The following is a 26951-nucleotide window of genomic DNA, read 5'->3' as shown; positions in this document are numbered from 1 at the left end:
CATGCTAGTCCAAAGCATGCATTTAACAGCCTGCCCCTTGATGTATGTGTGTATGTGCGTGCGTGAAAGCATGGATGTGTGTTTGTGAGCATTATTTCAGGGCATTGCTTATCATGCAATGCGTGAAATAGCCCAGATGTGTGTGTATGTGTGTGTGTGTGTCACATTTCTGGCCTATGGATAACCATGCATGACTAACATGGTGAAATGTTAAGTCATTTGATTGTGTTAGACCCCTGGAGCACTAACTTGACAGTACAGTTTAACAAGCTACTGCACAGGGGCGATTAGACACTGTGCTGGTGGTAACTACTGTCCTGACGTACGTAACTTTGGCAAAAGAGAGCTAGATGGAATAGAGAGGGAGATGGGGCGGAAAAATAAGGACTGGGAGAGGGTGGAATCAAGGTAGGTGTGGGTGTAGCTCAGTGGTAGCGCGAGACTGCGGGGCAAGAGGTCATCGTTTCAAACCCCTCCTATACGGCATAAACGCTTTGGATTAAAAGCATCTGCTAAACGAATACATTATATTGTCGGGAATACATTATCATCAAAGGAAGAAGAGAGAGAGAAAGCGTGCGAGAGAGAGAGAGAGAGAGAGAGAGAGAGAGAGAGAGAGAGAGAGAGAGAGAGAGAGAAACGGAAGAGATGAAAGCCAATCTTTCTAAACTCCGGCACCTCCACAAGAGCACCAGAGCATACGCTGGGGGCTCAGAGCTCGCACTCAGAGATGAGCTCCAACTCTTTCTGCGAAGATTAATACCACGAGAGACAGAGAGCAAGAAAGAGAGAGAAAGACAGAAGGAGAGAGAGGGAGAGAGTCTTAGCTGCATAGTGGTGCTGAGAGATAAGGGTTAGGCCAACTGCACTGGATCCATATGCAGCTCTATGGACTTCTAAGACTGTGGTGCCGGAGCAAAACAAAGACATGACTAATCCATCCCAGAAATACACGTCCTCTGATCCTTACTGCTCAACTTCTCCTATTAGTAGAAGTTTGAATCCTTCTGACTATTTTATGAAGTCACTTCCTCCCAGCCCTCCCATGAGAGACCTCTGATTGGCTCTCTGTTGGCATCCAGCCCCTGTCACCGCCTTGTCCGCTTCTCATCGTCTGATCATTGCTAATTTAATCTGTGAAACAACCAATCAGTTTGAGGTACGAGACAGAACGCTTGTGTCGGTGTCATGTACCTGTCTGTGTGTGTGTGTGTCTGTGTGTGTGTCTGTGTGTGTATCTGTGTGTGTGTGTAGAGGCCTAATCCACAGAACACGTGAACCATTCTAGGTCAGGATGTTCGATAAACGTGATCTATGATCATGAGGGCCTGATTTGAAGATGGATTCATCTAGCCTGGATCAATACCCCCACTAGGCTGAACGCAGACCAGACAAATCAATTATATCATATACTCACTCATGTGAGTGACAGGATATGATTTAATCTACACTAATGATTTCCTTAAAAAACATTGGTTTTCGACACAGGCTATTCTATCCTGTTGTTCCTGTGCAGATCCATACATCTAATCAGAACTATTTTAAACTCATCCTTGAAACACTCTCATAATCTCTCATCTTAAAAGGCCTAGAGATTAAAACCTCCTCCTTGTTACTGCCCAGGGTGGGATTAATCACACTTTAATCTCTAACACCACATACACACACACACACAGCCTCCCTACCCTGTAGCTCCCATCCTTCTCTTGAGTTGCATGCTCTTCTCGCAGAACCCTGTGATACAGCGCTAGACTCCATCTATCACTAAGCAACGGTAAACACACACACACACACACAGCACCCATGACCGCCTCGCAAATGCCTCCAGACTCCTGAGGGGTCAGATGTCGAGCTCTACCCTAGGTCGGGGGTCATTTGCGAATGTGTCTGGGTGACTATTTCTCTACCAAAGGCAGGCGGCTTTCTCCATAAGACAGGAGAGCCGCACGTTGACATTATTCACGAGGGGGGGGGGGGGGTCATGGGCCAGTGAAGAGTGCGGGATTGTAACTTTGAGGCCCGCAATTTCCGGAAATTCCGGAGCAGCGGTGCATCGGGGGGCAGAGCCCCCCCCCCACCCCCTTTGAGACTAAAAGGTTGAGGGATCTGTCGTCTCTCCATACTCTAGTGACTCTAGGCTGTGGACTCGGTCACATTCTTGTCCTTTTCCTGAGAACATAGAAGGAGTGTGTTACACAGAGAGAGGGAGAGAAGAGAAGGAGGGAGGGAGGGAGAGAAAGAGAGAGTGTGTGCGTGTGCGTGTGTGTGTCATGACTTACTCTGCGTGGTCTGAGCCCTCCTGGGCTGGTCGGGGAGGGGCTTGGAGACTTCCCCGAGTGAGGAGTGGACAACTGACTGGCAGGAGTTCCATTGACTAGAGAGAGAGAGAGAGACAGAGACAGAGACAGAGAGAGAGAGAGAGAGACAGAGAGAGAGAGAGACAGAGAGAGAGAGAGAGAGAGAGAGAGAGAGAGAGCCAGAGACAGAGACAGAGAGAGAGAGACAGAGACAGAGAGACAGACAGACAGACACAGAGAGAGATGAAGTGATTAAGTTATTCCGGATGCAGGAGAGTTCTAGAAAATCCAGCCCAGAAGCTTGACTAGCAGCTTCCCACACATCCACCCACAGCATCCAAACCACAGAAGCAGAATGGAGAGCACACCATTGACATTTGGGGGGGGTTAGACGGCTGAGCGGTTAGGGAATCAGGCTATTAATCAGCAGCTTGCAGGTTCGATACCCGGCCGTGCCTAAATGACCTTGTCCTTTGGCAAGGCACTTCACCCTACTTGCCTTGGGGGAAATGTCCCTGTGCTTACTATAAGTTGCTCTAGATAAGAGTGTCTGCTAAATGACAAAATGTAAATGTAACATACAGTTACTCAAATTTAAATATAAACAATATATTCTGCTTTTAGCCACCTTCGATAATACTTAAACTTAACTAACTTTATCAGGAAATGAGGTCGTTCTGAGAGGTATTTTCCCCTGAATGACCAAAACCTTAGACTTTAGACTTTAGACTTTATAAAAAGCTTTTGTCTTTGATGTTTTCTGCGAACTCTTTACCACTACTGACCCAGATATCGCGTGCCCTCCCCAGCTGTCTCCCACATACAGAACAGGCACGGTCGGCTCAGTCACAGACCTCCTTCTACCATGGCGGCAGCACAACTCAAAACAAAATATTTTCTTTCTTCCAGAAATCAAGACAAGACCACACCAAATTGAAGGGTGCTGTGTTAGGCCATTTTGAATGGGACTTTTGTTTTTGCCTGTGTATGATGTACCATTCGAAAGTAGGACCCAGATTTAACCCATTTTTTAAGGTCATTTTTTTTTAATGAAAAACATTGTTATTCCAAACAGTCCTCCGGAAAAGCCGTTTTTTTAAAAGGTTAATTTATTGCTTTAAATGATTATACATATAACATTCGTTGTAGTGGGCATCATTAGATTAGAACGGAAAACAAACGGAAGATAGGGCTATTTCATTTCAAACAGACAATAACTCCCTGTTGAAGTGGATTGAAGAAGCGTTGTGAATCGAACTGAATATAAACTCATGTCAACATTGACCAAAGGGAGAAACAGGGTTAAAACGGTGGCACGCGCAGCCTTCGGGTCTTACAGACTACAAGGTCTTGGAATAATAATGCATACTTAAATGAATTAATAATGAAAACAGAATGTCTCAAGAACCGTTCTTGGTGCTCCTGTAAACATGCGAACATGCCTATCCCATATCGCTGTTTTTAAGACGTGAGCTACAGCTGAAATTACACCGCACCCTGGCTCATTTACCACCTAGATCACAATACCACACGGAACATCTTCATTGATGGAAAACGTACCCTTACGCATTGAACAGCCGACAGTCTGACACAATCACATGAACTCTTCTCTTTTAACATTATTACATTGTCCATGAAAATAATTGTAGGCTGATACATTTTGTAACAGCGGTCAAAGCGGTTAACGGCGCGTTGAAGCATAATATTATGGATACAACTTCGGCAGCACCCAACAAATACTTAAACGGCTTATTTTCCACATGAAATATGTTACCTGGCGGTAGCAAAGGAAACCTAGTGCCTACCTTCAACTTCCAGCATGCTGACAACACAGTGATATTCCAGACGGAGGGAGAAGGGAGAAAGAAGAGCGGCACTTTTCGCTGCTCTCTGCGCTAAAGCTCCTTTAATATTTCTACTGAATGGAGAATGAAACCGAGAACGCGCGGTATACTACACGGTCCTCGGAGCTCATAGGCTGATGGAGTTCTTACGTAAACTCTGACGTGCACGAGGGCCGGTGTGGCTGACAGACATATAGAGATAAATAGAGGTAGAGATGGATAGAGAGAGACGTTCACTCTCCGACACAAACACCATAGTAGCCAAATGGTTCAACTGAGATAGAAATGACGAGACTCCAGCCTTGTTATTGCCAGGCGTTGGTTTGTCAACTTTGCCAACGCACGAGCACAGATAATTGTTGTATGATGGCTGCCAACCACAGACATGGTGTTCCCAAGCCTCCTCTGTTAACCAGCGACTGTGGCTGTATGTGTGTGTGTGTTTGTTAGTCTGTTTGTATCCATGTTGTTGTGTGTTTCTGTGAATGCATTGATTGTGTGTTTGCTCTTGTGCTCGTGAGAGTATGAAATGACAAATAATACCAAATAACCAATACCATCTGCAGTCCCTGTATAAATTTAGCCAGGATGATGCATCAAGAAGTGCTCTTCCTCTCCCTCTGTTTCTCGCTCTATTTTTCTCCCTCCCTCTACCCCCCCCTCTCCCCTATCTCTCCCTCATCCCTCTCTCTGTCTGTTTTTCTGTTCCCCCCCGTCCCTCTTCTCTCTCTTTGTCTTTCCCTCTCTCCCTCCCTCTCCCCATCTCAGTATTTACCTCTCTCTCCCCCTCTCCCCCTCTCAGTATTTCCCTCCACCTTCTCAGCATCTCCGTCCCTCTCCCCCTGTCATTATCTACCTTTCTCTCCCTTCCTCCCTCCCCCCTCTCAGTATCTCCCTCTCTCTCCCTCCCTCCCCCCTCTCAGTATCTCCCTCTCCCTCCCTCCCCCCTCTCATTATCTACCTCCTTCTCCCCCTGTCAGTATCTACCTCTCTCTCCCTCTCTCTCCCCCTGTCAGTATCTACCTCTCTCTCCCTCCCTCTCCCCCTGTCAGTATCTACCTCTCTCTCCCTCCCTCTCCCCCTGTCAGTATCTACCTCTCTCTCCCTCCCTCTCCCCCTGTCAGTATCTACCTCTCTCTCCCTCCCTCTCCCCCTGTCAGTATCTACCTCTCTCTCCCTCTCTCTCCCCCTGTCAGTATCTACCTCTCTCTCCCTCTCTCTCCCTGTCAGTATCTACCTCTCTCTCCCTCCCTCTCCCCCTGTTAGTATCTACCTCTCTCTCCCTCCCTCTCCCCCTGTCAGTATCTACCGCTCTCTCTCTGTTGTTTTGGGTCAGGGTAGTGTGAGTGTCTTGCTGGCATAGAGAGGTCTGGCCAGAGGAGCCAGGTCCACGTCAGACACACCGTGTTTGGGCCCCCTGCTGCTCCTGCCTGGCGTTCTTACGCCCACCCAGGGTCCGGAGCAGGAAGCGGGTCATCGGTACATCAGCACATCACCCTAAGGCCGCGAGACCTTTACCTTTCTCTCTGGTCTCACTCTCTCTTCCTTGGGTCTTCTCTGTTTGTGGAAGAAAACATCTCTCTCTCTCTCTCTCTCTCTCTCTCTCTCTCTCTCTCTCTCTGTCTCTCTCTCTCTCTCTCTCTCTCTCTCTCTCTCTCTCTCTCTCTCTCTGTCTCTCTCTCTCTCTCTCTCTCTCTCTCTCTCTCTCTGTCTCTCTCTCTCTCTCTCTCTCTCTCTCTGTCTCTCTGTCTCTCTCTCTCTCATTTCTCTTTCTTCTATGTCTTCCTGTCAAGTCTCAATCTCCTTTTGAGCACTCATTCGCTCTTATTCCCACAAACACTGTTTACCACATCTTAGTTCTCGCACACACACACACACACACACACACACACACACACACACACACACACACACACACACACACACACACACACACACACACACACAGAGTTTTATCCCATTCTTGTGCAGCCTCGAGTTCACTCTTAGGAAGGAAAGGATGAGAGTAGACTCGTAGCGAATAATCCATGACTCATAGGACATCAGGTGTGATCCAGACACCTTACATAAGGCAAATAACACACACACACACACAAAGACACACACACACACACAATACGTGGATAGGCCTGCAATGGCAAAGATGCTGCAGCATGTTCTGTAATGAACAAGTCCCTCTATTCTTCTGTCTGCAAGTCCAAGATAGATCCTCTCCACGTCTACCAGTGAACCTCGCGTGTGCGTGTGCAACCAGCCCGGGGGCTGGGGAACGTGTATCTGTCGGTCAGACATGAGACAGACTGGAGGTGCGACTCAGCAGATATGGAGACGTGTGAGACCCCCCCCCCCCCACACACACACACACACGCACGCACGCAAATGAGCCCAGGCACGCGCACGCTAATGCTCAGGTAACGAGCCATTGAGCGAGTTCATGTTAGTGAGCTGCAGAGCAAGTTATGCTAATTCGAAATTGTACTGCAGAAACAAAAAAGGGTGGGAAAATGAGCGAACGAGGGAAGGAGAAGTGACAAGATTACACGGAGAAAGCGATAGAGAGAGAAGGAGATGATAGACAAGGTTGGGTGAGAGAGGGAGAGAGATAAGGTTGAGACAGAGAGAGAGAGAGACAGAGAGAGAGAGAGAGAGAGAGAGAGAGAGAGAGAGAGAGAGAGACAGAGAGAGAGAGAGAGAGAGAGAGAGAGAGAGGGGGAGAAGGGTGGGGCAGAGAGAAAGATAGATTGTCGGAGAAAGAGATAGCAAACGAGTGGGTGCAGAGTGGATCCAATTACCTGTAAATAAATCACTGCTGAGGCTAGCTCACAGCTGAGCAGAGAGATAAAACTCTGACACTGTCTGGAGAGAGAGAAAGAGAGACAGAGCGCAGAGAGAGAGACATAGAGAGTAGTGAGCGAGAGAGAGAGCATAAAGAGAAATAGGGAGAACAAGAGAGAGCAGAGAGAGAGAGAGAGATCTGAACCGTGCTCTGATGAGAAACCACACAAAACGATCCTTATGCAGCCGACAGCCAACCGTGTGCCTCCAGCAGTGTGTGTTTCAGCGTGTGTGTCTGTAGCTGCAAGGTGTGTGTGAGGTGTGTGTGTCTGTAGCTGCAAGGTGTGTGTGAGGTGTGTGTGTCTGTAGCTGCAAGGTGTGTGTGAGGTGTGTGTGTCTGTAGCTGCAAGGTGTGTGTGAGGCGTGTGTGTCTGTAGCTGCAAGGTGTGTGTGAGGTGTGTGTGTCTGTAGCTGCAAGGTGTGTGTGAGGCGTGTGTGTCTGTAGCTGCAAGGTGTGTGTGAGGCGTGTGTGTCTGTAGCTGCAAGGTGTGTGTGAGGTGTGTGTGTCTGTAGCTGCAAGGTGTGTGTGAGGTGTGTGTGTCTGTAGCTGCAAGGTGTGTGTGAGGTGTGTGTGTCTGTAGCTGCAAGGTGTGTGTGAGGTGTGTGTGTCTGTAGCTGCAAGGTGTGTGTGAGGTGTGTGTGTCTGTAGCTGCAAGGTGTGTGTGAGGTGTGTGTGTCTGTAGCTGCAAGGTGTGTGTGAGGTGTGAGACAGGGCCTAAAGGGTCGATTTAGGGTTCTTCGTTTTCCAAAAACACGGACACACGGGAACGCCCTTGTCTAGGTGGAACGCTCTCTCGGAGAGCCCCGGGGAGCTCGACGTGCACTTCCTGACTTTCCTAACAATCCGTCCTCATTTCGGATAGTTACGGATACCCCCTGAGCTGGGATTGGTCCACTAACGACATCATCACCGTTGTGCTGCCTACTCTTCTGACGGTGAATTTTTTCAGCACTCACAGCCCACAGAGAACCATGAACGAAAAAGAGTCTATTGTATCCGTCCGTATCCGTCCACCCGCCCATCTGTAAACAGAGTCGGAGTAGCATATAAAGCCCTTTAGGATTCTGCCTAAAGGGTATTCATTTTTTCTGACCTCCAGCTGCATTCCAGATTGCCCAGAGTTGCCGTTGGGTTTCTGCATGGTCCTAAACCCCGCCCTGCTCCTTCCCCAGTCTCATACCATGGGAGTGATTTGAGAAGTGCCCAGGGGAAGTGTGTGTGTGTGGGGGGGTAAAAATCAACATGTAATATTAGGATATGCACCCCCAACCAAACCGCAACGAACACACACACACACACACCCATGCACCACCACCCCCCCCATGCACACACATGCATGCACCCCCCATGCACACACACACACACACACATGCACCCCCACCCCCATGCACACACACACACATACACCCATGCACCACCCCTCACCCCCCATAGATAAATAAATGACAGTCACAAGGACAAGTTAAGATCCGTTTTCGATCATTTCTCCACCCTTTGGTTCTGTTGACAGGTGTGTGTATGTGTGTGTGTGTGTGTGGGGGGGGGGTCTACACACAGGAGAACACAGCCAGTTCTAGGAAAACCGGAGACTCTCAGGAACACTTGGATTGTCTGACACCCGCTTGCAGCCGGCCCGATTAAAACGCAACGTCCATCGTCTCCGTGTTGCTTGGCAGACTGCCAGACAGGAAACCAGAGCCATATATGGCCGTTGGTCTCTATTGTCTCTGCCGCATGCTCTCGGTGCTCTGCGTTTCCACGGCAACCTCCTCTCTCTCTCTCTCTCTCTCTCTCTCTCTCTCTCACGCACTCACTCTCTCTCTCTCTCTCTCTCACTCACTCACTCACACAAACACAGCTTGTCCCATTTCATTCTGAAACAGCCGTTTCTCCCAGCCAGTCATGATTGCGCGTGATGACTTAAACCTTAAGCCCTCGCCTGAACTTTCAAAGTCAACTGTGTCGAGTGTTTCTGGCCTCCTCTAAACCCTCTCTCTCCTCCCTCCCTTCCTCTCTGTCCTCTCCTCCCTTCCTCTCTCTCCTCTCTCCTCCCTCCCTTCCTCTCTGTCCTCTCCTCCCTTCCTCTCTCTCCTCTCTCCTCCCTCCCTTCCTCTCTCTCCTCTCCTCCCTTCATCTATCTCCTCTCCTCCCTTCCTCTCTCTCCTCTCCTCCCTTCCTCTCTCTCCTCTCTCCTCCCTCCCTTCCTCTCTCTCCTCTCCTCCCTTCCTCTCTCTCCTCCCTCCCTCCCTTCCTCTCTCTCCTCTCCTCCCTTCCTCTCTCTCCTCCCTCCCTTCCTCTCTCTCCTCTCCTCCCTTCCTCTCTCTCCTCTCTCCTCCCTCCTCCCTCCCTTCCTCTCTCTCCTCTCCTCCCTTCTTCTCTCTCCTCTCTCCTCCCTCCCTTCCTCTCTCTCCTCTCCTCCCTTCCTCTCTCTCCTCTCTCCTTCCTCCCTTCCTCTCTCTCCTCCCTCCCTCCCTTCCTCTCTCTCCTCCCTCCCTCCCTTCCTCTCTCTCCTCTCCTCCCTTCCTCTCTCTCCTCCCTCCCTCCCTTCCTCTCTCTCCTCTCCTCCCTTCCTCTCTATCCTCTCTCCTCTCCTCCCTTCTTCTCTCTCCTCTCCTCCCTTCCTCTCTCCTCTCACTCCTCTCCTCCCTTCCTCTGTCCTCTCTCCTCTCCTCCTCTCCTCCCTCCCTTCCTCTCTCCTCTCTCCTCTCCTCCCTTCCTCTCTCTCCTCTCCTCCCTTCCTCTCTCTCCTCTCTCCTCCCTCCCTTCCTCTCTCTCCTCTCCTCCCTTCCTCTCTCTCCACCCTTTCTCTCTCTCTTCTCCTCGCTCTCCTCTCTCCTCTCCTCCCTTCCCCTCTCCTCCCTTCCCCTCTCCTCTTTCCTCTCTCTCCTCTCCTCCCTTCCCCTCTCTCCACCCTCCCCAACCTTACGCCTTGAGGTCAAGCGAGCCCAATGTCAAAGGAGAGTCTATCTGTCCGCCACAGTAAATCTACACATGCACGCACGCACGAGCGCGCACGCACCCCCACGCACATAGGTTGGTTCCGACTGCTCCGATTTGCTCTGGTTCAAGAAAAACGCCAGCCACAAGGATTCAACTCGCTTTACACTCGATAATCCAACAAGTGTGTTTGTGTGTGACAGAGTGCGCGTACTCGGAGTGCTGTAACGATGTCATTAAGATGACTGAACCCTTTCTTTCTGTTGCATCATCAGCTCAAACAATAACATTAATAAGCGACATGACCTCCCTGTGTCACAATACACACACGCGCACACACACACGCACACCCATCACTGTCTGAAAGCCCCAACAATATATCAGGTACAGACGAGTTACGAGTTGGAGAGGATCTGCAGGATTGAGTCACCAGCCCCATCCCTCCCTCCCTCCCTCCCTCCCTCCCTCCCTCCCTCCCTCCCTCCCTCCCTCCCTCCCTCCCTCCCTCCCTCCCTCCCTCCCTCCCTCCCTCCCTCCCTCCCTCCCTCCCTCCCTCCCTCCCTCCCTCCCTCCCTCCCTCCCTCCCTCCCTCCCTCCCTCCCTCCCTCCCCCCTCTCATGCTCTCCCCCTCTTTCCCTAGCCCTCTCCCTCTTCCTGCCTCCCTGGCGAACCACGTTTTAATTTCATTTCGAGTATGCATTGGCACAGCCACACACACACACAGGCAACCAGGCAATTTTAGAACTTGGGACTAGGATCTTTGCAGTCTGTTCGTTTGCTGCAACATTGACTCAGTAATGGTCTAGCAAATTCTCATTAAAGTCAGGAGGACTAATAGGATAAACAGAACCAACCTGAGCCTGCACACACACACACACACACACAGCCACAGAAGGTCCCACGTAAATGATGATTTCGCTTGATTTATAACAGAGAGGATGCTGAATATTGTGTGTGTGTGTGCTTGTGTGTGTGTGTGTGCTTGTGTGTGTGTGTGCTTCTTACCTGAGCCTGAGGGAGACTTGCTGCGGCGGGACAGAGCGAGGTTGCGGGGGGAAGCCCTGGTGAGCGGAGGCAGCATCTTCCCATAAGGGACCGATCTCATCACGCGGCACTCTGGGAAGGGAGGGGGGGGGTGGGGGGGGGTGGGGGGTCAGACACAAACACAGTTTTCAATCATGCTCCGTTTGCATGTGGCAGCACGCTCTGTCCCTCTCCCTGTGTGACTGCTGGTCTGTCTCATTCAGTGCCAGGGATGCAGGAACAAACCCGCCCCCCTCCACCCTTCTACTGCTTTTCATATTGCTGCTCTTCTGTCGGACGTGGCCCGTGCATAACGATGGGACATCTGTGCATCTTTTCTTTCGGGCTCCGTCTCCTCTCTTGACCTCAGTCGCTCCCTTTCCTCCTCCTCTCCTCCTCCTCTGTCCTCAGTTACTCTCTCTGGAGACACCAGACAGAGCTGTTAAACATGTTAGAACCCTCTTCCTCTTCATCTCCCTCTCTTCTTCCCACCCACCCACATATTCTCCCTCCCTCTCCCTCTCCCTCTCCCTCTCCCTCTCCCTCTCCCTCTCCCTCTCCCTCTCCCTCTCCCTCTCCCTCTCCCTCTCCCTCCCCCTCTCCCCCTCTCTCTCTCTCTCTCTCTCTCTCTCTCTCTCTCTCTCTCTCTCTCTCTCTCTCCCCCTCCCCCTCTCCCCTCTCCCTCTCCCTCTCCCTCTCCCTCTCCCTTTCCCTCTCTCTCTCTCTCTCTCTCCCTCCCTCCCTCTCCCTCTCCCTCTCCCTGTCCCTCTCTTACCCCAAACACCACAAGTAGGGGGGGCATTAAACCATGGCTGTGGCACACGCGAGTGTGACTGTGTGTGTGTGTGTGTGACAGCTCTGGCTGTCACTGTGGACTTGTGATTCATGTACCGCGCCAGGGTGTGTTAATACTGATGACAGTATGTCAGGGGGTGGAGAAGTGATAATTACAGAGATGCAGGGAGGTGGGGTTTGTCTGCATGCCTGCCTGCCTGCCTGCCTGCCTGCCTGCCTGCCTGCCTGCCTGCCTGCCTGTCTGTCTGTCTGTCTGTCTGTCTGTCTGTCTGTTTGCTCTGCCTGCCTGCCTGCCTGCCTGCCTGCCTGCCTGCCTGCCTGCCTGCCTGCCTGCCTGCCTGCCTGCCTGCCTGTCTGTCTCTGCCTGCCTGCCTGCCTGCCTGCCTGCCTGCCTGCCTGCCTGTCTGCCTGTCTGTCTGTCTGTCTGTCTGTCTGTCTGTCTGTCTCTGTCTCTGTCTCTGTCTGCCTGCCTGCCTGCCTGCCTGCCTGCCTGCCTGCCTGCCTGCCTGCCTGCCTGCCTGCCTGCCTGCCTGCCTGCCTGCCTGCCTGCCTGCCTGCCTGTCTGCCTGTCTGCCTGTCTATCTGTCTGTCTGTCTGTCTGTCTCTGTCTGCCTGTCTGCCTGTCGATCACTCCATCCTGTCTGTACTTCATCAACAATTTCATCTCTCATTTCTTGGCTGTGTTGATCCAGTGAAAAGACCATTTCATCACGCCGTCGATGTCTGAACAGGATATTGTCAGTCGAGCAGCTGAACCCTCGACGCTTGCAAGGCTGTGTGCTGGTGACACGGTCAAATCAGATCTTTTAAATCCCAGCTGCTTCCTATCTCCGCCTGTCTGATCTCTAGACTCCCTGGCAGGGGCGGCCATATTGGATCCCAGACATCGCCTCATCTGCATCCTGCACTTGCTCATTAGAGTTAATTTCATTTGCTGATGAGAAACTGAAACGGCAAGTGGCACCCTCCTGGACAGAAGGTTAACGTGCTTAACTTCAAATGATTCTGCAGAGCTCCACCCCCAAACCACATCATCCCCGCTGTGTTCTGTTCACCTTTCCATCTTCATCAGACTAACCCGGCGCCAGTGATGAGAGATGTGGAAAAGAGAGATTTCTAAGGTGTGAGAGAGTGTATGTGTTTGTGATTATGTATGTGTGTGTGGGTGGATGGGTGTGTGGGTGTGTGTGTGTGTGTGTGTTCGGCCCTGAGGAGGGTTTGGCAGGAGACCGGGGGTGCCAGACAGATCTCACTGTGCTGTTCTGTTCTACTTGGGCACAGATACAGAAGAGGCTCATGGGTAATCTGGAAGCTGTTCATTGCAGCTGTGTTCAACCCAGTAGTCAAACCAGGATAAAGTTCGACATTTTGCTCCAGTTTACTGTATGTGTAGAAAAAACATTTATTTTGTGCATTACAGGCCCATAGGACACCATAACCAAACAAATTAATATGAATATAGAATCAAAGTTCAACTTGATAAATAAATACTAAATACAAGAAAAACTATTCCTTCTTTGTCCCTGAAACTCCCACACCACGAGAAATCACAAAGGTTCTGTTAGAGAGTGTCACTTCTTTTCATGTCCCCAGTGGGAGATGGGAAGAGGGGAGGAAGGAAGGGAGGGAGGGGGAGGAGGGAAGGGGGGGAGTAGGGAGGGGGGAGAGAGGGAGGGTGGGGAGGGGAGGGGGGAGAAGGGGGGAGGAGGGAGGGGGTGGGGGGTAGGGAGGGTAGAGGGAAAACGTAGTTAGAAAACAGAGAAGGAGAGAGAAAAAGCGGGGGCTAACATGACACACAGGGACCTGAGGCTGAGGACACAACGTGGGAACTAAAGTCTTTGTGTGCCTCGGGGCACGTGGGACGATGTTTTCCTGGCGCACTCTTAGGGGAGGGTGTTACATGGGGCCTGGGGGACACTGGTTAATGGACCCAGGCTCAGGCTTTCATACAGAGAAACAGAGAGGGAGAGAGAGAGGGAGAAAGAGAGACAGAGATAAAGAGGAAGACATAGAGAGAGAGGCGGAGAAAATAAAACAAAGAGAGAAAGACAGAGAGAGACATAGACAGAGAGAGAGAGAGAGAGAGAGAGAGAGAGAGAGAGAGAGAGAGAGAGAGTGTTAACCCGGGTGGGATGGTCATTCAGCTAATGGATGAAGGGTTAGGGGACAACAACAACAAGGAGAAAGGATGCATGAACAGTCCCAGGTGGGACGTCTTTTCATGAAAAGACCGGAACGGAAGCGAAAAGCATAACACTGTGTCCTGAAGTGGAGGAAGTGGGCTCTCGAAAAAGGGGGGGGGGGGGGGGGGGGGGAGTGGGAGAAAAGGAAAGAAAGGAGGAGAAATGTTGAGAGAGGGGGGGGGGGTATCTGAAGAGGAACGGCGTGACAGTCTTTGATCAAGGATGGATGAATGGATGGACGGATGGATGGATGAAGCAGATAGAGAAATACATCTGGAGATGTCTCTGGACTGTACAAGTGGTGATTTTCTACATGAAGGGGGGGGGGAGGGATGGAGAGGAAGGGGGAAAAAGAAAGAGAGAGAGAGAGATGAGACAGAGAGAGTATGAAAGAGAGAGAATGTGAGATAGATAGGTGTGAAAAAAAAAGGTGACAGAGGAGTGTGTGTGTTCATGTGTGTGTGTGTGTGTGTGTGTGTGTTTGTTGGGGCGGGAGTGTGGGTGGGGTTGAAGGGGTGTAGTTATATAAGCGAGCCTGCCCACACACACACACCCACACACACACACACACTTAACACCTGAGTTCCCCAGATGCCATAACACAGAGACTGGATCAGACCGGTCCCAGACAGAAAAGAAAAGACCAGAATCGACCGGAAAAAACAATATCAGGGAAGAACAATAAACACTGTGTAGATGGAATCCTAGATGCGCACACACACAGTCGCACGCACACAGACACACACCCATAAAGTTGAGAAACAGACCGACAGCAAGTCCAAATGTCACAAGCAATTTGAATGTCACAGGAAGTGAGTATTCTCACCACTCTCATCCAACAGGAAGTCGTCTTGGTAGCGGTATTTCTCCGGTCCGCATGCCACAAAGACGTCCTCGTCGCCGAAAAAGTCCTGAAGACATGACACCTACAAGAGGAAGAGACAGGAAGGTGTTGGTGGCGTATGATGCTGGTGTAAACAGCATAGAAGGAGTCTTAAACACACACACCTAGAGCCACACACACACACTGTCCAAAACAAACACACAGACATCCTCCAAATCCCTCAGAAGCGGAAAAGGAACATGCGTTAGTGTGTGTGTGTGTGTGTGTGTGTACCAGCAGGAGAAGAAATCTGGATCTATACATCATACATCAGCTCTCCTCTCTCCTAATCCCAGCCTCTGGGCCAAACATCTTATCTGACGGCCATCCACAACCAACGGGCACCGTTAACGACATCCCATAATAACCCCCCTGCAGGCTGGTGACATCTCCGCCACCAGCAGGGGTTGAGAGAGAGGTGAGGCGGGGGGGGCGGGGAGTGGGGCAGAGGGCTTGGTGGGGGGTCCACCTCAGGCAGTACTGTGAAGATGGACAGCTACTCCGAAGAGGAGGAGACTACAGGCTCGTAAAAAAAAAACGTGGTCGGTTTCCACGGCGATGAACTGACTTTACGAGCCCATTGTGGGTCCATCAGCCGCCAATCGACGGTCCTAAAACAAAGAGACGGCTATTGAAGCGACCTGGATACTTCATGACCGACACATTCCGGAACATCAGGGTTTCCCACAGTGTTATTTAAGGTGGTATGGGTGTGTTTGTTTTTTTTTGTTGGACGACGTAGTTAAGGCGGCAGGCCTGTGTTGCTAAGTGCTGCGGGAAACCTTGGCCAATCAGCACCTTTGCGAGACCTTAAGGGAACGTCATACATGACTCAGCTTTGTTTGGTGTTAGCTGGGAATCTATCCCATAAAGTGTGTGTGTGTGTGGTGTCTCTGTGTTTGTATGTGTGTGTGTGTGGTGTGTTTGGCCTCACTTTACCCCCCACTGCTCCCAAATGATCAAACTGGGAGATACAGCTAGCTTAACTTGAAACAGAATCTCCCGATGTGGATGGTTACATAACTCACATTCACACCGGGAGGTGTGAGTGTGTGTGTGTGTGTGTGTGTCGTGTGTGCCTGCCTCCATGCTTGCATGCATGTGTGTATGTGCAGGCATATTTGATCAGAGCGGATGCACAGTAAAAGTGATGTGTGTGTGTGTGTGTGTGTGTGGGAGTTCACTACCAGGCTAGAGTACACACACATATATCTTGTCAGAGAGGAAGTGGTTGTGTGTGTGTGTGTGCATGCGTGCGTGTGCGTGTCTGCAACTATTTTGGCATGTTTGTATGTGCACGGAAAGCACACTGCACGAGCACCACAAACAAACCGCTGATTTGCCACCATCCAGGTCCATATCTAGGACTGGGGAGCCAGGGGGACGGTCCCAACATGAAGACACACAGCAGCAAGCGCCTCCGACAATCACTCCAGCTCTATCGCTGTGTAACACTGCTGTACTTAGCATGCTGAGGACGTTCCCTCTGCCTGTGACAAGACTGTGAGAACATGAGTCTCTCCTGACCTATCTGGTCTAACTACCGAACCCCCCCCCACACCACCAGGTGTGCTCGAGTGAATTTAAAGCTGGTCGGAAAGAAAAAAAAAAAACCTGGATATTTCTGGAAACAAACCAAAGCCGTTTGAAGATGTTCCTGTCCTAGATAGCGCACCAGAAACTCGGGATCAACATGGGAGGAAACACAAGTGAAAGGGGAGGGAAGGAGGGGGAGGAAGGAAGCAAGGAAGGAAGGCAGAAAAAGCATGGAAAGGAGGAAGAGAGAGGAGGCAAGGAGAGACAGGGAGAAGAGGAGTGAAGGAGATTTGCATGTAGGACACCGACAGAGGAGCCTTTGAAGTAATAAGCTCTGGGTAAACCAATGTGGAACATTGACACACACACACACACGTTCACACACACACACAGAGTCAACACACACCAAACACACACACACACAGAGTCGACACAGATATACAGTCTGTCCCTCACAAACGCACAGAAGCACAGACACACACGCAAAGGGGTGTAAGACGTGTCGTTTCCATGGCGATGCGGTGCCCGAGGCGGCCGTGCGAGGCTGGCGAGCGCCCCTCTCACCCTCCTGTGGCACGAGGTAGATCAGCAGGGAAAGGGGACGCCACGTCGCCATGGAAACGACTCTTCTTCGGGGGGGGGGGGGCAGATCATCTATATTTGATCTGCTGATGGCGTGAGACGGCACGCAACTGTAGCACACACTCATACACACACACACAGTCAACACTCGAACACACATCGACGACACACGTACACACACACACAGTCACAACAGTCACACATACACACAGTAGCAGACACGCACACATTTACATATGCATAGACACACTCACACACACATGGACCAAGAAGCACAGATGCCAACACACACACACACACTTAGCTCACAGATGCTCACTATTAAAAAGGGACAAGTGAAAGACTGGAAGGATGTATCTATGATCTATGAAAGGACAACAGGCGGCTGATTGATAGAGAAAACTGAGAAAAGAAAGAGAAAGAGAAGAACCCACACTAACCCTCAGAGAGAGAGAGAGAGAGAGAGAGTGAGAGAGAGAGTAAGGCCAAGAGAGGCAGAGAGAGAGGGAGACCAAGAGAGAGACAGAGAGTGATAACGAGAGATACAGATAGAGGCAGAGAAAAAGACCAAGCACAAGATAGAGAGAGAAAGAGACCAAGAGAGAGATAGAGATAAAGACCAAGAGAGAGAGAGAGGCCGAGCGAGGCAGAGCAAGAAGCAGCCCAGACTGATGTGTGTCGGTGCTCTTGGTGACACAGCAAGGCTGCTTTGATGTCCCGGTGGCTTCCATCACAAGCAGGAAACCAGCCCAGTTACACAACCTGCACAGCTAGAGGGACACACTGGGCGGGAGGGAGGGAGGGAGGGAGGGAAGGAGGGAAGGAGGGAGGGAGGGAGGGAGGGAGGGAGGGAGGGAGGGAGGGAGGGAGGGAGGGAGGGAGGGAGGGAGGGAGGGAGGGAGGGAGGGAGGGAGGGAGGGAGGGAGGGAGGGAGACTTGTATTGATGGTGTCCGCATCTATGGTGCTCAGAACCAAAACTAAAAACAGAAGATGCCTTGGGGGGCCGGGGATTGAAGTTGGGGTTCCAGGACCAGATTATTCCTAATCCCCAGATTACAACGATTAATGCAGCCTCCCTAATCTCATGCAGTCCTTTACTTATTCCCTAACTGTCAGGGCCTCAAATCTTTGGCCGCGACGGCACAGCAAAAGCGGACGCAGACTTTAGTGTTCCTCATAAACACTTGTGGCGTTTTAACGAGCTGTTCATACAGCATGTGCCGTGCTGTGGAAGGGTCTAAGCCATGTCTGTTGTGTGAGCTCCCTCTAGTGGACAAGCGCTGAACTGCAAACGATGCAGACGTCTTCTCCCCCTTTCCCATGTCTGGCAGCTAACCTGCCTTCCTGCCTGCCTGCCTGTCTGTTAACTAGCTGTATGTCTATCTGTCTATCTATTTGCCTGCCTGTCTGTCTGTTTGCCTGACATTGTTTTTGATGTATGAGGATCTAAACCCAGAATTAAACCCATGATGGTGTCTGGCTCTCGGTTTAAAGTCTGTTAGTCGAAGAGGCAGCAAAGAGAAACGGACTTGTACTTCCCCACAACACCACACGGTGGCAGTGTTTGCCCACAGTGGAAATCCCTTGATTTGTTCTCTATGGGACCTTTTATTTTAAGTTACTTTAGCTCACCTCTTGATTTATTGTAACTCTAGCTGGGTCAATAAACAGTGCGCTAAGATCACACACACAGACACAAGCCTGCATGAACACACAGTGCACACACAGCAGCCTTATATAGTACCCTCTCTGTATTGAGGGTTTAATTACAGACCCGCAGTGCTGTGATAGGTTGGTGAACAAAAAGACCAGACAGTGATTGGTTAAAGAGCGGGTTGGTCTATTTGTGATTGGTTAATCACCCCTGTTGTTGTGTAGAGGCTCAGGGGCAGAGAAAGGGAACCGGAAAAGAGAGACGGAGAAAGGGAGAGAAAAGGAGATAGTGGTGGATGGAGGAAGATGGAGGGAGGTAAATTGGGACAGAGAGAGGGGAGGGAGGGGTAGAGAGGAAGAACCAGAACGGAGAGAGAGGGCAAGAGGGAGAGAGAGAGAGAGAGAGAGAGAGAGAGAGAGAGAGAGAGAGAGAGAGAGAGAGAGAGAGAGAGAGAGAAAGAGGGGGGGGGGTTGGAGGAGAGAAGGGTTGGGGACAGAGGCAGAAAGTATCTATCAATTCGATTTGTACAGTACACAAGAGGTCCACAATCAATAGCAAGCCCCGCCATGCATCAGTCTAGTTAGCACACCCAACCATGTCACTCGCTGGCTGGACTCTGGTCGAATGTGGGGCAGAGTCGGGCATGGTTCTGAGTGTGTCTGGTCACGGGGGGACCTGGAGACTGCACACTTAGTTCTATCTAAATGGCACAGTGTGAGAGGGTGACAAGCCTCAGCGTTAGACCTGCAGCCATACACTATTCCAAACCTCTATCCACACACACACACACACGCGGCTGGAAGGCGATAACATCAACGTTATCTCACGTGTCTGGGATTGACGCGAGGGTCATATATTTTGCTGCCGGTGGGACACGTGCGCACACACACACACACAGTACCGTTCTGAGTTCACCTGGAGGTGGCACACAAACTGGAATCAGGATTTACAGTCTGTCTGGTTTCTCACCCCCGGCTCCCATGATTCAGCAGGTGTGACAACGCTCGCTCTGATAATCAGGATATTTCTGTCTGCCTCGCAGAGCTAGGTGTCAACCGTGCTGTCAGAATTTCTCTCTTCGCCTCACAAACTGTTAATTGCCTGTGTATTGTCGGCGTGTGCATATGTACGTGTGTGTCTGAGTGAGTGTGTGTGCCTCTGTGTGTGTGTGTGTGCCTCTGTGTGTGTGTGTGTGTGTGTGTGTGTGTAGGTGTTTGGCTTGTGCTTCTGCTACTAGAGCGAACCATAGTGGAGCTGTCCGTGGTGCTGAATCCACAGCATGCTTCAGTACACTGATAATGTGCTTGGCTCCGCAACCAGTGATGGGAGGAAGGTGATGGAGAGAGGAAGAAAAAGAGAGAACTAGAAGACACAACTATGGTGCCTTAACTCATCTCATCAGACAGCGAGGAGAAGGGAGGAGGAAGGAGGGAGGAGGGAAATAACGAGAGGTTGAGCGAAGTAAAGAAAGCTAGAGAGATAGAGAGAGGTCGAAAAAGGTAGACTGAGGTGAAAAGAGAGAAAGAGAGAGGTCAAGATAGATGGAGAGAGGTAGACAGATAGAGAGGTGAGAATGGGCTGTGGTAGCCAGAGCAGCAGACTGGTCCCTCTGAGTTATATAAGGACAGAGGCACACACTTATGTAAACCAACCCTCTGCTCTCCACAGGGCGGAAACAAACTTAGTGGAAAAGCGTGTGTGTGTGTTTTGCATGATTGTGTGTGTGTGTGTTTTGCGTGATTGTGTGTGTGTGTGTGTGTGTGCGTGCGTACAGCGTGTGTGTGCCCATTGGCATGTGTCTGTTTTTTTTTGAAGCGTCTGTGTTTGAGTATGCGTGCGTAATTGGGACCGAACTTTCCGTGTTCGCGAAAGAAAAAAAGGAATGAGATATCAGGTTGTGTTCCCCCGAAGGAACGGGAGCTGGCAAGATGAAAGCTCCGCACAGCCCCCTCTCTGCCCTTCTGTCCTCTCCCTCACCCCCCCTCCCTTCCCAGCTCTTCCCCCACCTCCCTTTTCTAATCTCATCTCCGCCCCCCAACCTTCCCCATTCTCTTCCCCTCATCTCCACCTTTCATATATCTCGCAACCCTCTATCATTCTGTAACGTCCATATATCTTTCCAGCAGCAGGTTATGACATTAAGAGAGAGACAGAAAGAGAGAGAGAGAGACAGAGACATAAAGAGAGACAGAAAGAGAGAGAGAGAGACACCGACAGAGAGACAGACGGGGGAGAGAGAGACCAGTTATCTACGATAGCAGAGGCTTTTGTGTCACTGGACTGGTGTGAACAGAGGTCTGCTGTCACTGCAATACTGACAACACACACACACGGACACACACACACACGGACACACACACACACACACGGACACACTAATCCCCGTCAACCAACAACTTTCCAGGAAAAGAACAACACATCAGAACACACAAACAAACACACACAAAAACAAACACACGCTCATTTACTCTCGCAAGCAAATCCGTCTGTGGAGAACAACAGTGTTTTCACAGTGCATCGGTTGAGGGGAACTGATGCACACACTCCCAAATCCTCCTCATCAGGTCATCTTTCACACACACACACACACACACACACATACACATACACTGTGAGGTGCAGCAAATGCTATACTCAGGTGGTACAAATGACTCAGCAAAACGGCAGGATCAGAAAAAGATTACATTTCCCATGACGGCACAATACAGCAAACAGCGGGGTAGACACAAAAATACCTTTGTTTCTAATCATGTTGACCTGAACCAATGACAACATCTGACAGCGAGAGAGAAAGATGAGCTGGTAGAAGGAAAAGAGGGATGAGGGAGACAGAGAGACACACAGAGACACACAGAGAGAGAGAGAGAGAGACAGAGAGAGAGAGAGAGAGAGAGAGAGAGAGAGAGAGAGAGAGAGAGAGAGAGAGAGAGAGAGAGAGAAAGAGAGAGAGAGGCAATATGCTTCCGCTCCATATGAGAGTTGGGCATGCTGCGAGTGCTAATTAAATGAGGGCTAAAGGACTGTAAAAACAACAGAGTGCAGACAGGGAGAGAGAACGAGCGAGACAGTGAGAGAGAGAGAGAGAGAGAGAGAGAGAGAGAGAGAGAGAGAGACTGAGAGAGACTCAGAAGCTCCCTCCAGCCAAGGGTAGCAACCAGGCCAGACCCAACGCCGCAGTGTGGAAGCCAGGGTGTTATTATGGGATGCGTTGGCCTACTGCAGGTGCTGTACTCTCTCCGACGATCCACAGGGAGCCCAGGTCTGCTGAAGCAAAACCCCTCAAAGAACACCGTATCCCTGGCAACCATCGTGACAGGTACCACTGTTTGAACCAAACTGCAACTAAACGGACGGATGTTAATCAATACATCGTGACTTCCAAAGGCAGATTGACATAACGCAATCCTCATATTGATGATCAGGAACTGTCCTGGGTAGTATGGAGCTTCTATAGGGATACCAACTGTGCTGGACCCTTATTGAATTACAGAGTTGTTCCATTTCCTTTGCGTGTGGTTATGCGCTGCTTGCAAAATGCATTGACATTAAACCCTCACTGTTGAAGCATTGCAAGAGGTTTAGAGAGGTCGAAGAAACATTTCGACGTGTGTGTGTGCGCGTGTGAGTGCGCAAGTATGCATGAGCCTCTCCAGGTCGTCTTGCACTGCAGCAGCTGGGGTCTGGGTGTGTGTGTGTCTGTGTCTGTGTACGTGTGTATAAACACAGCTTACGGGGTAATAATAGGTGAGTCGTGTCCGTGGCCTAAGCCACTTAAGGGTTGTCTTTTTCATTTCCTAGATCCGACATACAAACCCCCCCCCCCCCCCCCCATCCCAGAATGCTCTGACATCACTGCCGATCAGCCCGTTCCTAGGCAACTGGATCATATCGTCATAGAAACTGCCCAAGGCACTTGGCCTGCTGGGAGAGATAAGTGGCTGGGGATCGTGGGTGAACAGAGACTCGGCTAAAAATAAAGTGAATCAAAGCCTGGAGTGTGTAAAACAATCTGTCTGTGAAAAGAGACATCTGATAGTCATCTGTGGTCCTCATACAGCTCAAACAGATACCTGACACACACACACACGTGGACACACGCCGGCGTGGAGGCTGGTGAGGTCGAAGGTCGGGAGAGTGGGAGTGGGAGTGGCAGACCTCCGTGGCTCTGTGGTTCAGCAGGCTCTAACAGTGTGGTTCAGCAGGCTCTAACAGTGTGGTTCAGCAGGCTCTAACAGTGTGGTTCAGCAGGCTCTAACAGTGTGGTTCAGCAGGCTCTAACAGTGTGGTTTAGCAGGCTCTAACAGTGTGGTTTAGCAGGCTCTAACAGTGTGGTTTAGCAGGCTCTAACAGTGTGGTTTAGCAGGCTCTAACAGTGTGGTTTAGCAGGCTCTAACAGTGTGGTTTAGCAGGCTCTAACAGTGTGGTTCAGCAGGCTCTAACAGTGTGGTTTAGCAGGCTCTAACAGTGTGGTTTAGCAGGCTCTAACAGTGTGGTTCAGCAGGCTCTAACAGTGTGGTTTAGCAGGCTCTAACAGTGTGGTTCAGCAGGCTCTAACAGTGCTTAAACCACCAGAAACATGAAACGTGTCTTCCGTTTCATTTCACTTCAGCCTCATACTGTTCCTCTCTCCCTCCCCTCTGCTCTCCCTCCCTCCCTCCCTCCCACCTCCCTCTAAACCCCCTCGCTATCCTCCTATTCTCTCTCTCTCTCCCTCCCTCTCTCTCCCCCCTCCCTCTCTCCCCCCCCCCCTCTCTCTCTCTCCCCCCTCCCTCTCTATCCTCCTATTCTCTCTCTCTCTCCCCCCCTCCCTCCCTCCCTCCCACCTCCCTCTAAACCCCCTCGCTATCCTCCTATTCTCTCTCTCTCTCCCTCCCTCTCTCTCCCCCCCCTCCCTCTCTCTCCCCCCCCCTCTCTCTTTCTCTCCCTCCCTCTCTCTCCCTCTCTCCCCCCTCCCTCTCTCTCCCTCTCTATCCTCCTATTCTCTCTCTCTCTATCTCTCGGCCTTCATGTTCAATCTGGTTCGTCTGCAGCATGATCAGCGTGTGTATGCGCGCGTGTAACGGAGTGTTCTCAACCATGTCACATCCTGTCAGGACAGGACGTGGCCCACGACAACGCCACCATGACCAAACAAAAGAAACTAATTGGATTTAGCAGACGGCCTGACACAGGCTTTTTAGGGTCGTCTTACACAGACTTTCAAGGCTAAAATAGAACAGAGGGACACACGCGACAAGGACAAAGGTAAACACAATATAACAATGTATTTCTTCCATGGCCAACCATTCTTTAACTATCGCTGATGGAAAACGAGTCGCGCTACATTATATCAGAACACTCTGTCGGAATCGCGACGCTTGTTCGGTCGTCGCTACGCCACAGGAGGGTAGGAATTGCAGGCCACTCCCCAGTGCTTCTTGTTTCATTAGGTAGGTTAATAAAGGGGCCTGGATGGCTGACTCTATCCTGGGGCGCTGTGGCTCTCTGGGTCTCCAGACCCCCAGGGCTCCGTTCTGGGGCCCCCTGTTCAGGGGCCAGACCCAGAAACCTACATTCGCTCCTGGGTGACTGACTGGCAAGGCCTCCTGTGACGGGCACACACACACACCCACACACACACACACCCTTCCTGACCCATTGAGGACTGTATGATTGATGCTATGTAGGTATCAGCACGTTTACAAGTCTGAGCATTCAAAACAGGGATTTGTGTCGATGATCGCTTCCGTAACTCCTACAGAAGCCATCTTTTTCCTCGTAAAAGGAACGGGTTCCTCGTGCGTCCGCCCAGTTTCACAAGGCCTTTGGCATCTGAGAGAAAAAACCCTAACTGTGTTTGTGAAATGAAAGGAAACATACCTCCTTCTTCAGCTCCTTGCTGGCCAACTGAGTCTGGATTAGCCTCCTTTAGGAGGTGGGATTGGGAGTTTGTGGTGGGATTATCTAGAGTTAACCATGACCTCTGAACAGTTCACCAAGAGGAGGGTTGTATGCATTTAGGGACCAGGATGGGCTATACACGATACAGGTGGGGTAACAGACAGCCCTGGTGAAGCAATAGCCTAGGGACCTATCCTCTAACCCTGACCTCTGACTCACAGCAACCCCCCCCCCCCCCACACACACACACACACACACACACACAGACTATACCTCACTCCAAAATCTCTGTATACTCACCCCACCCCCCCGCCAGACACTATTTTAGCCGTGCGTATTTTTCTCTCTCTCTCTCTTTTCGTCCCCTACTGCCAGTTACATAATGACTGCGCACAAATACACTCGCTCGCATTCTCCCCTCCCTTCTCTCTCTCTTGTTCCGTCACACACTACAACAGCACACAAACACACACCAAAACACCGCTTCACAGAGCTGGTTACAATCCCAGCCCATCTAGCAGTGCGTTGCCATGCCCACGGGCCCAATCGATGGCAGGCCTAAAAATAGTACACCCCATAATAGTTTTACCTTGCGAGCGAGGTGCAAGGCGTCGCCATTGTGCAATCACCACCGCTCACGGTCGCTAATGGCGACCAGGAGGGAGAATCGCATGATATGATGAAAAACCTGACGACAGGATTTTATCGAATGTAGAGAGTCCGATGGTGTGAATCTCTCTGCTCTGAAATGGTCTAGTTATGTGTAGCCTGGGTTTTTTTTTAAACTGTTGAATAAGTTCACCCTGTCAACAGACATCTAGAACCTTCTCTTTACATTAATGACATGGAAAGAACTAGAAAGAAAAGTGTCAGGTGCTTCATGACCAATTACATTTACAAATTCTGCATATTTTTTTAAATATTAAGCGTAAATCTGCCAGCTGGAATAGCAAAACCATGATTAGCCTGTTCAATCTGAGGGGATTACTGGCCTCCCTTAATCTCACATTCATAGGACCCAGGTATTCACTGTTTATAAGATCATCATCAACGCAAAAACTGGCAAAAGGCCGATGAGGAACAAGAAGCTTTTGTAAGGAGAGAAGGGGGGGTAGAGAGAGAGAGAGAGAGAGAGAGAGAGAGAGAGAGAGAGTCAAAAGGAGAGAAAGAGAATCGCGTGAGAGATGAAAAGGTGACATGGTGGCACGCAGCAGGCGTCACGACCCGTCGAGAGAAAGAACTTTGAACCCACCTACCCCGTCTGGGTAACACACACACACACACCTACACACACAAAAACACACACCTACACACACACACCTCCTTTACTAATTAAAAGAGAGATTGTGATCCGGCTCACCATTGGTGCCTCAGACAGATGGTGTATCCTCATTTTACCTGTCTGAGTGTGTGCGCGTGTGTGTCTGTAGGTGTGTGTGTGTGTGTGTGTGTGTGTGAGGGGGGTGTTAGTATTGCCTGTATTTGTTTCAAAAACATGCCTTTTTAAAAATTTACCTATATGTTTGTGTTTCCTTATATAGTTTGTGTGTCTGAATGTGTGTGTATGAGAGACAGAGAGAGAGAGAGAGAGAGAGAGAGAGAGAGAGAGAGAGAGAGAGAGAGAGAGAGAGAGAGAGAGAGAGAGAGAGAGATGGACAGAAAGAGAGAGAGAGAGAGAGAGAGAGAGAGAGAGAGAGAGAGAGAGAGAGAGAGAGAGAGAGAGAGAGAGAGAGAGAAAGAGAGAAAAGAGAGAAAAGAGATGGACAGAAAGAGAGAGAGAGAGAGAGAGAGAGAGAGAGAGAGGGGGGGGGAGGGAGAGAGAGTGTCAGCCAGAGAGAGGATGGAATATCAATGAGGATGACACTGTGCTATTTCTGTCTTTCCTCTGGAGCTCTGGAGAAAAGCAACTGCGTGGGCGAGAGACCAGACTCCATTCATACATCTCTCTCTTTTCTATCTGTCACACACGATGACAACAAACAGGTTTGAGTCTGGACAGGTAGGGATGGTTGAGAAAGTGCGGAAGCCTATAGTGGTCATGGATAAAGTGCCTCAATTACTGTCTATAAGAACCTTTGTCATGGCTAGCTAACTAGCTACAGTAGCTAGCCTCTACTGGCCAAAGTGACAGAACTCACTAGTTTTCCCTCCATTGTGTAGATCTTCTTGACCACCCCGGAGTCCAGCTTGATGGCGTCCGTGATGTCGGTGAGGACCTGTTCGTAGGAGTGGGCCGTCTTCTTGTTGAGCAGGATTCGAACGGCCTTGCGGGGCTTCACGCCGCTACGCACCACCGTCACCAGCTTGGGCCGGATGAAGTCCTTGTTCTCGCGGTTCTCGGGGGGCCCGGCTTTGGCGCTGCCCAGGGAGAGGGGCCCGCGGGCTGCCGCGGCCGAGGCCTTGACGTTAACCGACCAGTTGGGGTTGACGTTCTTGGTGTAGTCCAGTTTTTTGTAAACCTCGACGCAGCCGCATACATAGCTCTCACCTGTGGAGGGGA

The 26951-nt window shown here is 50.6% G+C and overlaps 1 protein-coding gene across 3 annotated transcripts in view; it reads right to left on the bottom strand.

The window, feature by feature from the left end:
• Positions 1–26951, bottom strand: part of dclk1a (doublecortin-like kinase 1a) — a 37935-nt gene that overhangs the window by 9890 nt on the left and 1094 nt on the right. For all 3 annotated transcript variants that reach the window (XM_084684442.1, XM_084684440.1, XM_084684441.1), the window contains exons 2-5: positions 26590–26939; positions 14742–14841; positions 10920–11030; positions 2280–2374 (exon numbers count right to left, since the gene is read on the bottom strand). In XM_084684442.1, the coding sequence (XP_084540568.1) occupies positions 2280–2374; positions 10920–11030; positions 14742–14841; positions 26590–26939 (656 nt within the window). The remainder of the gene's footprint in view (positions 1–2279; positions 2375–10919; positions 11031–14741; positions 14842–26589; positions 26940–26951) is intronic.

Source organism: Hypomesus nipponensis, chromosome 20 (assembly GCF_054491055.1).
Source record: "Hypomesus nipponensis isolate SF chromosome 20, ASM5449105v1, whole genome shotgun sequence".
Taxonomy (NCBI): domain Eukaryota; kingdom Metazoa; phylum Chordata; class Actinopteri; order Osmeriformes; family Osmeridae; genus Hypomesus; species Hypomesus nipponensis.
This window is presented reverse-complemented; position numbering and strand designations above follow the sequence as displayed.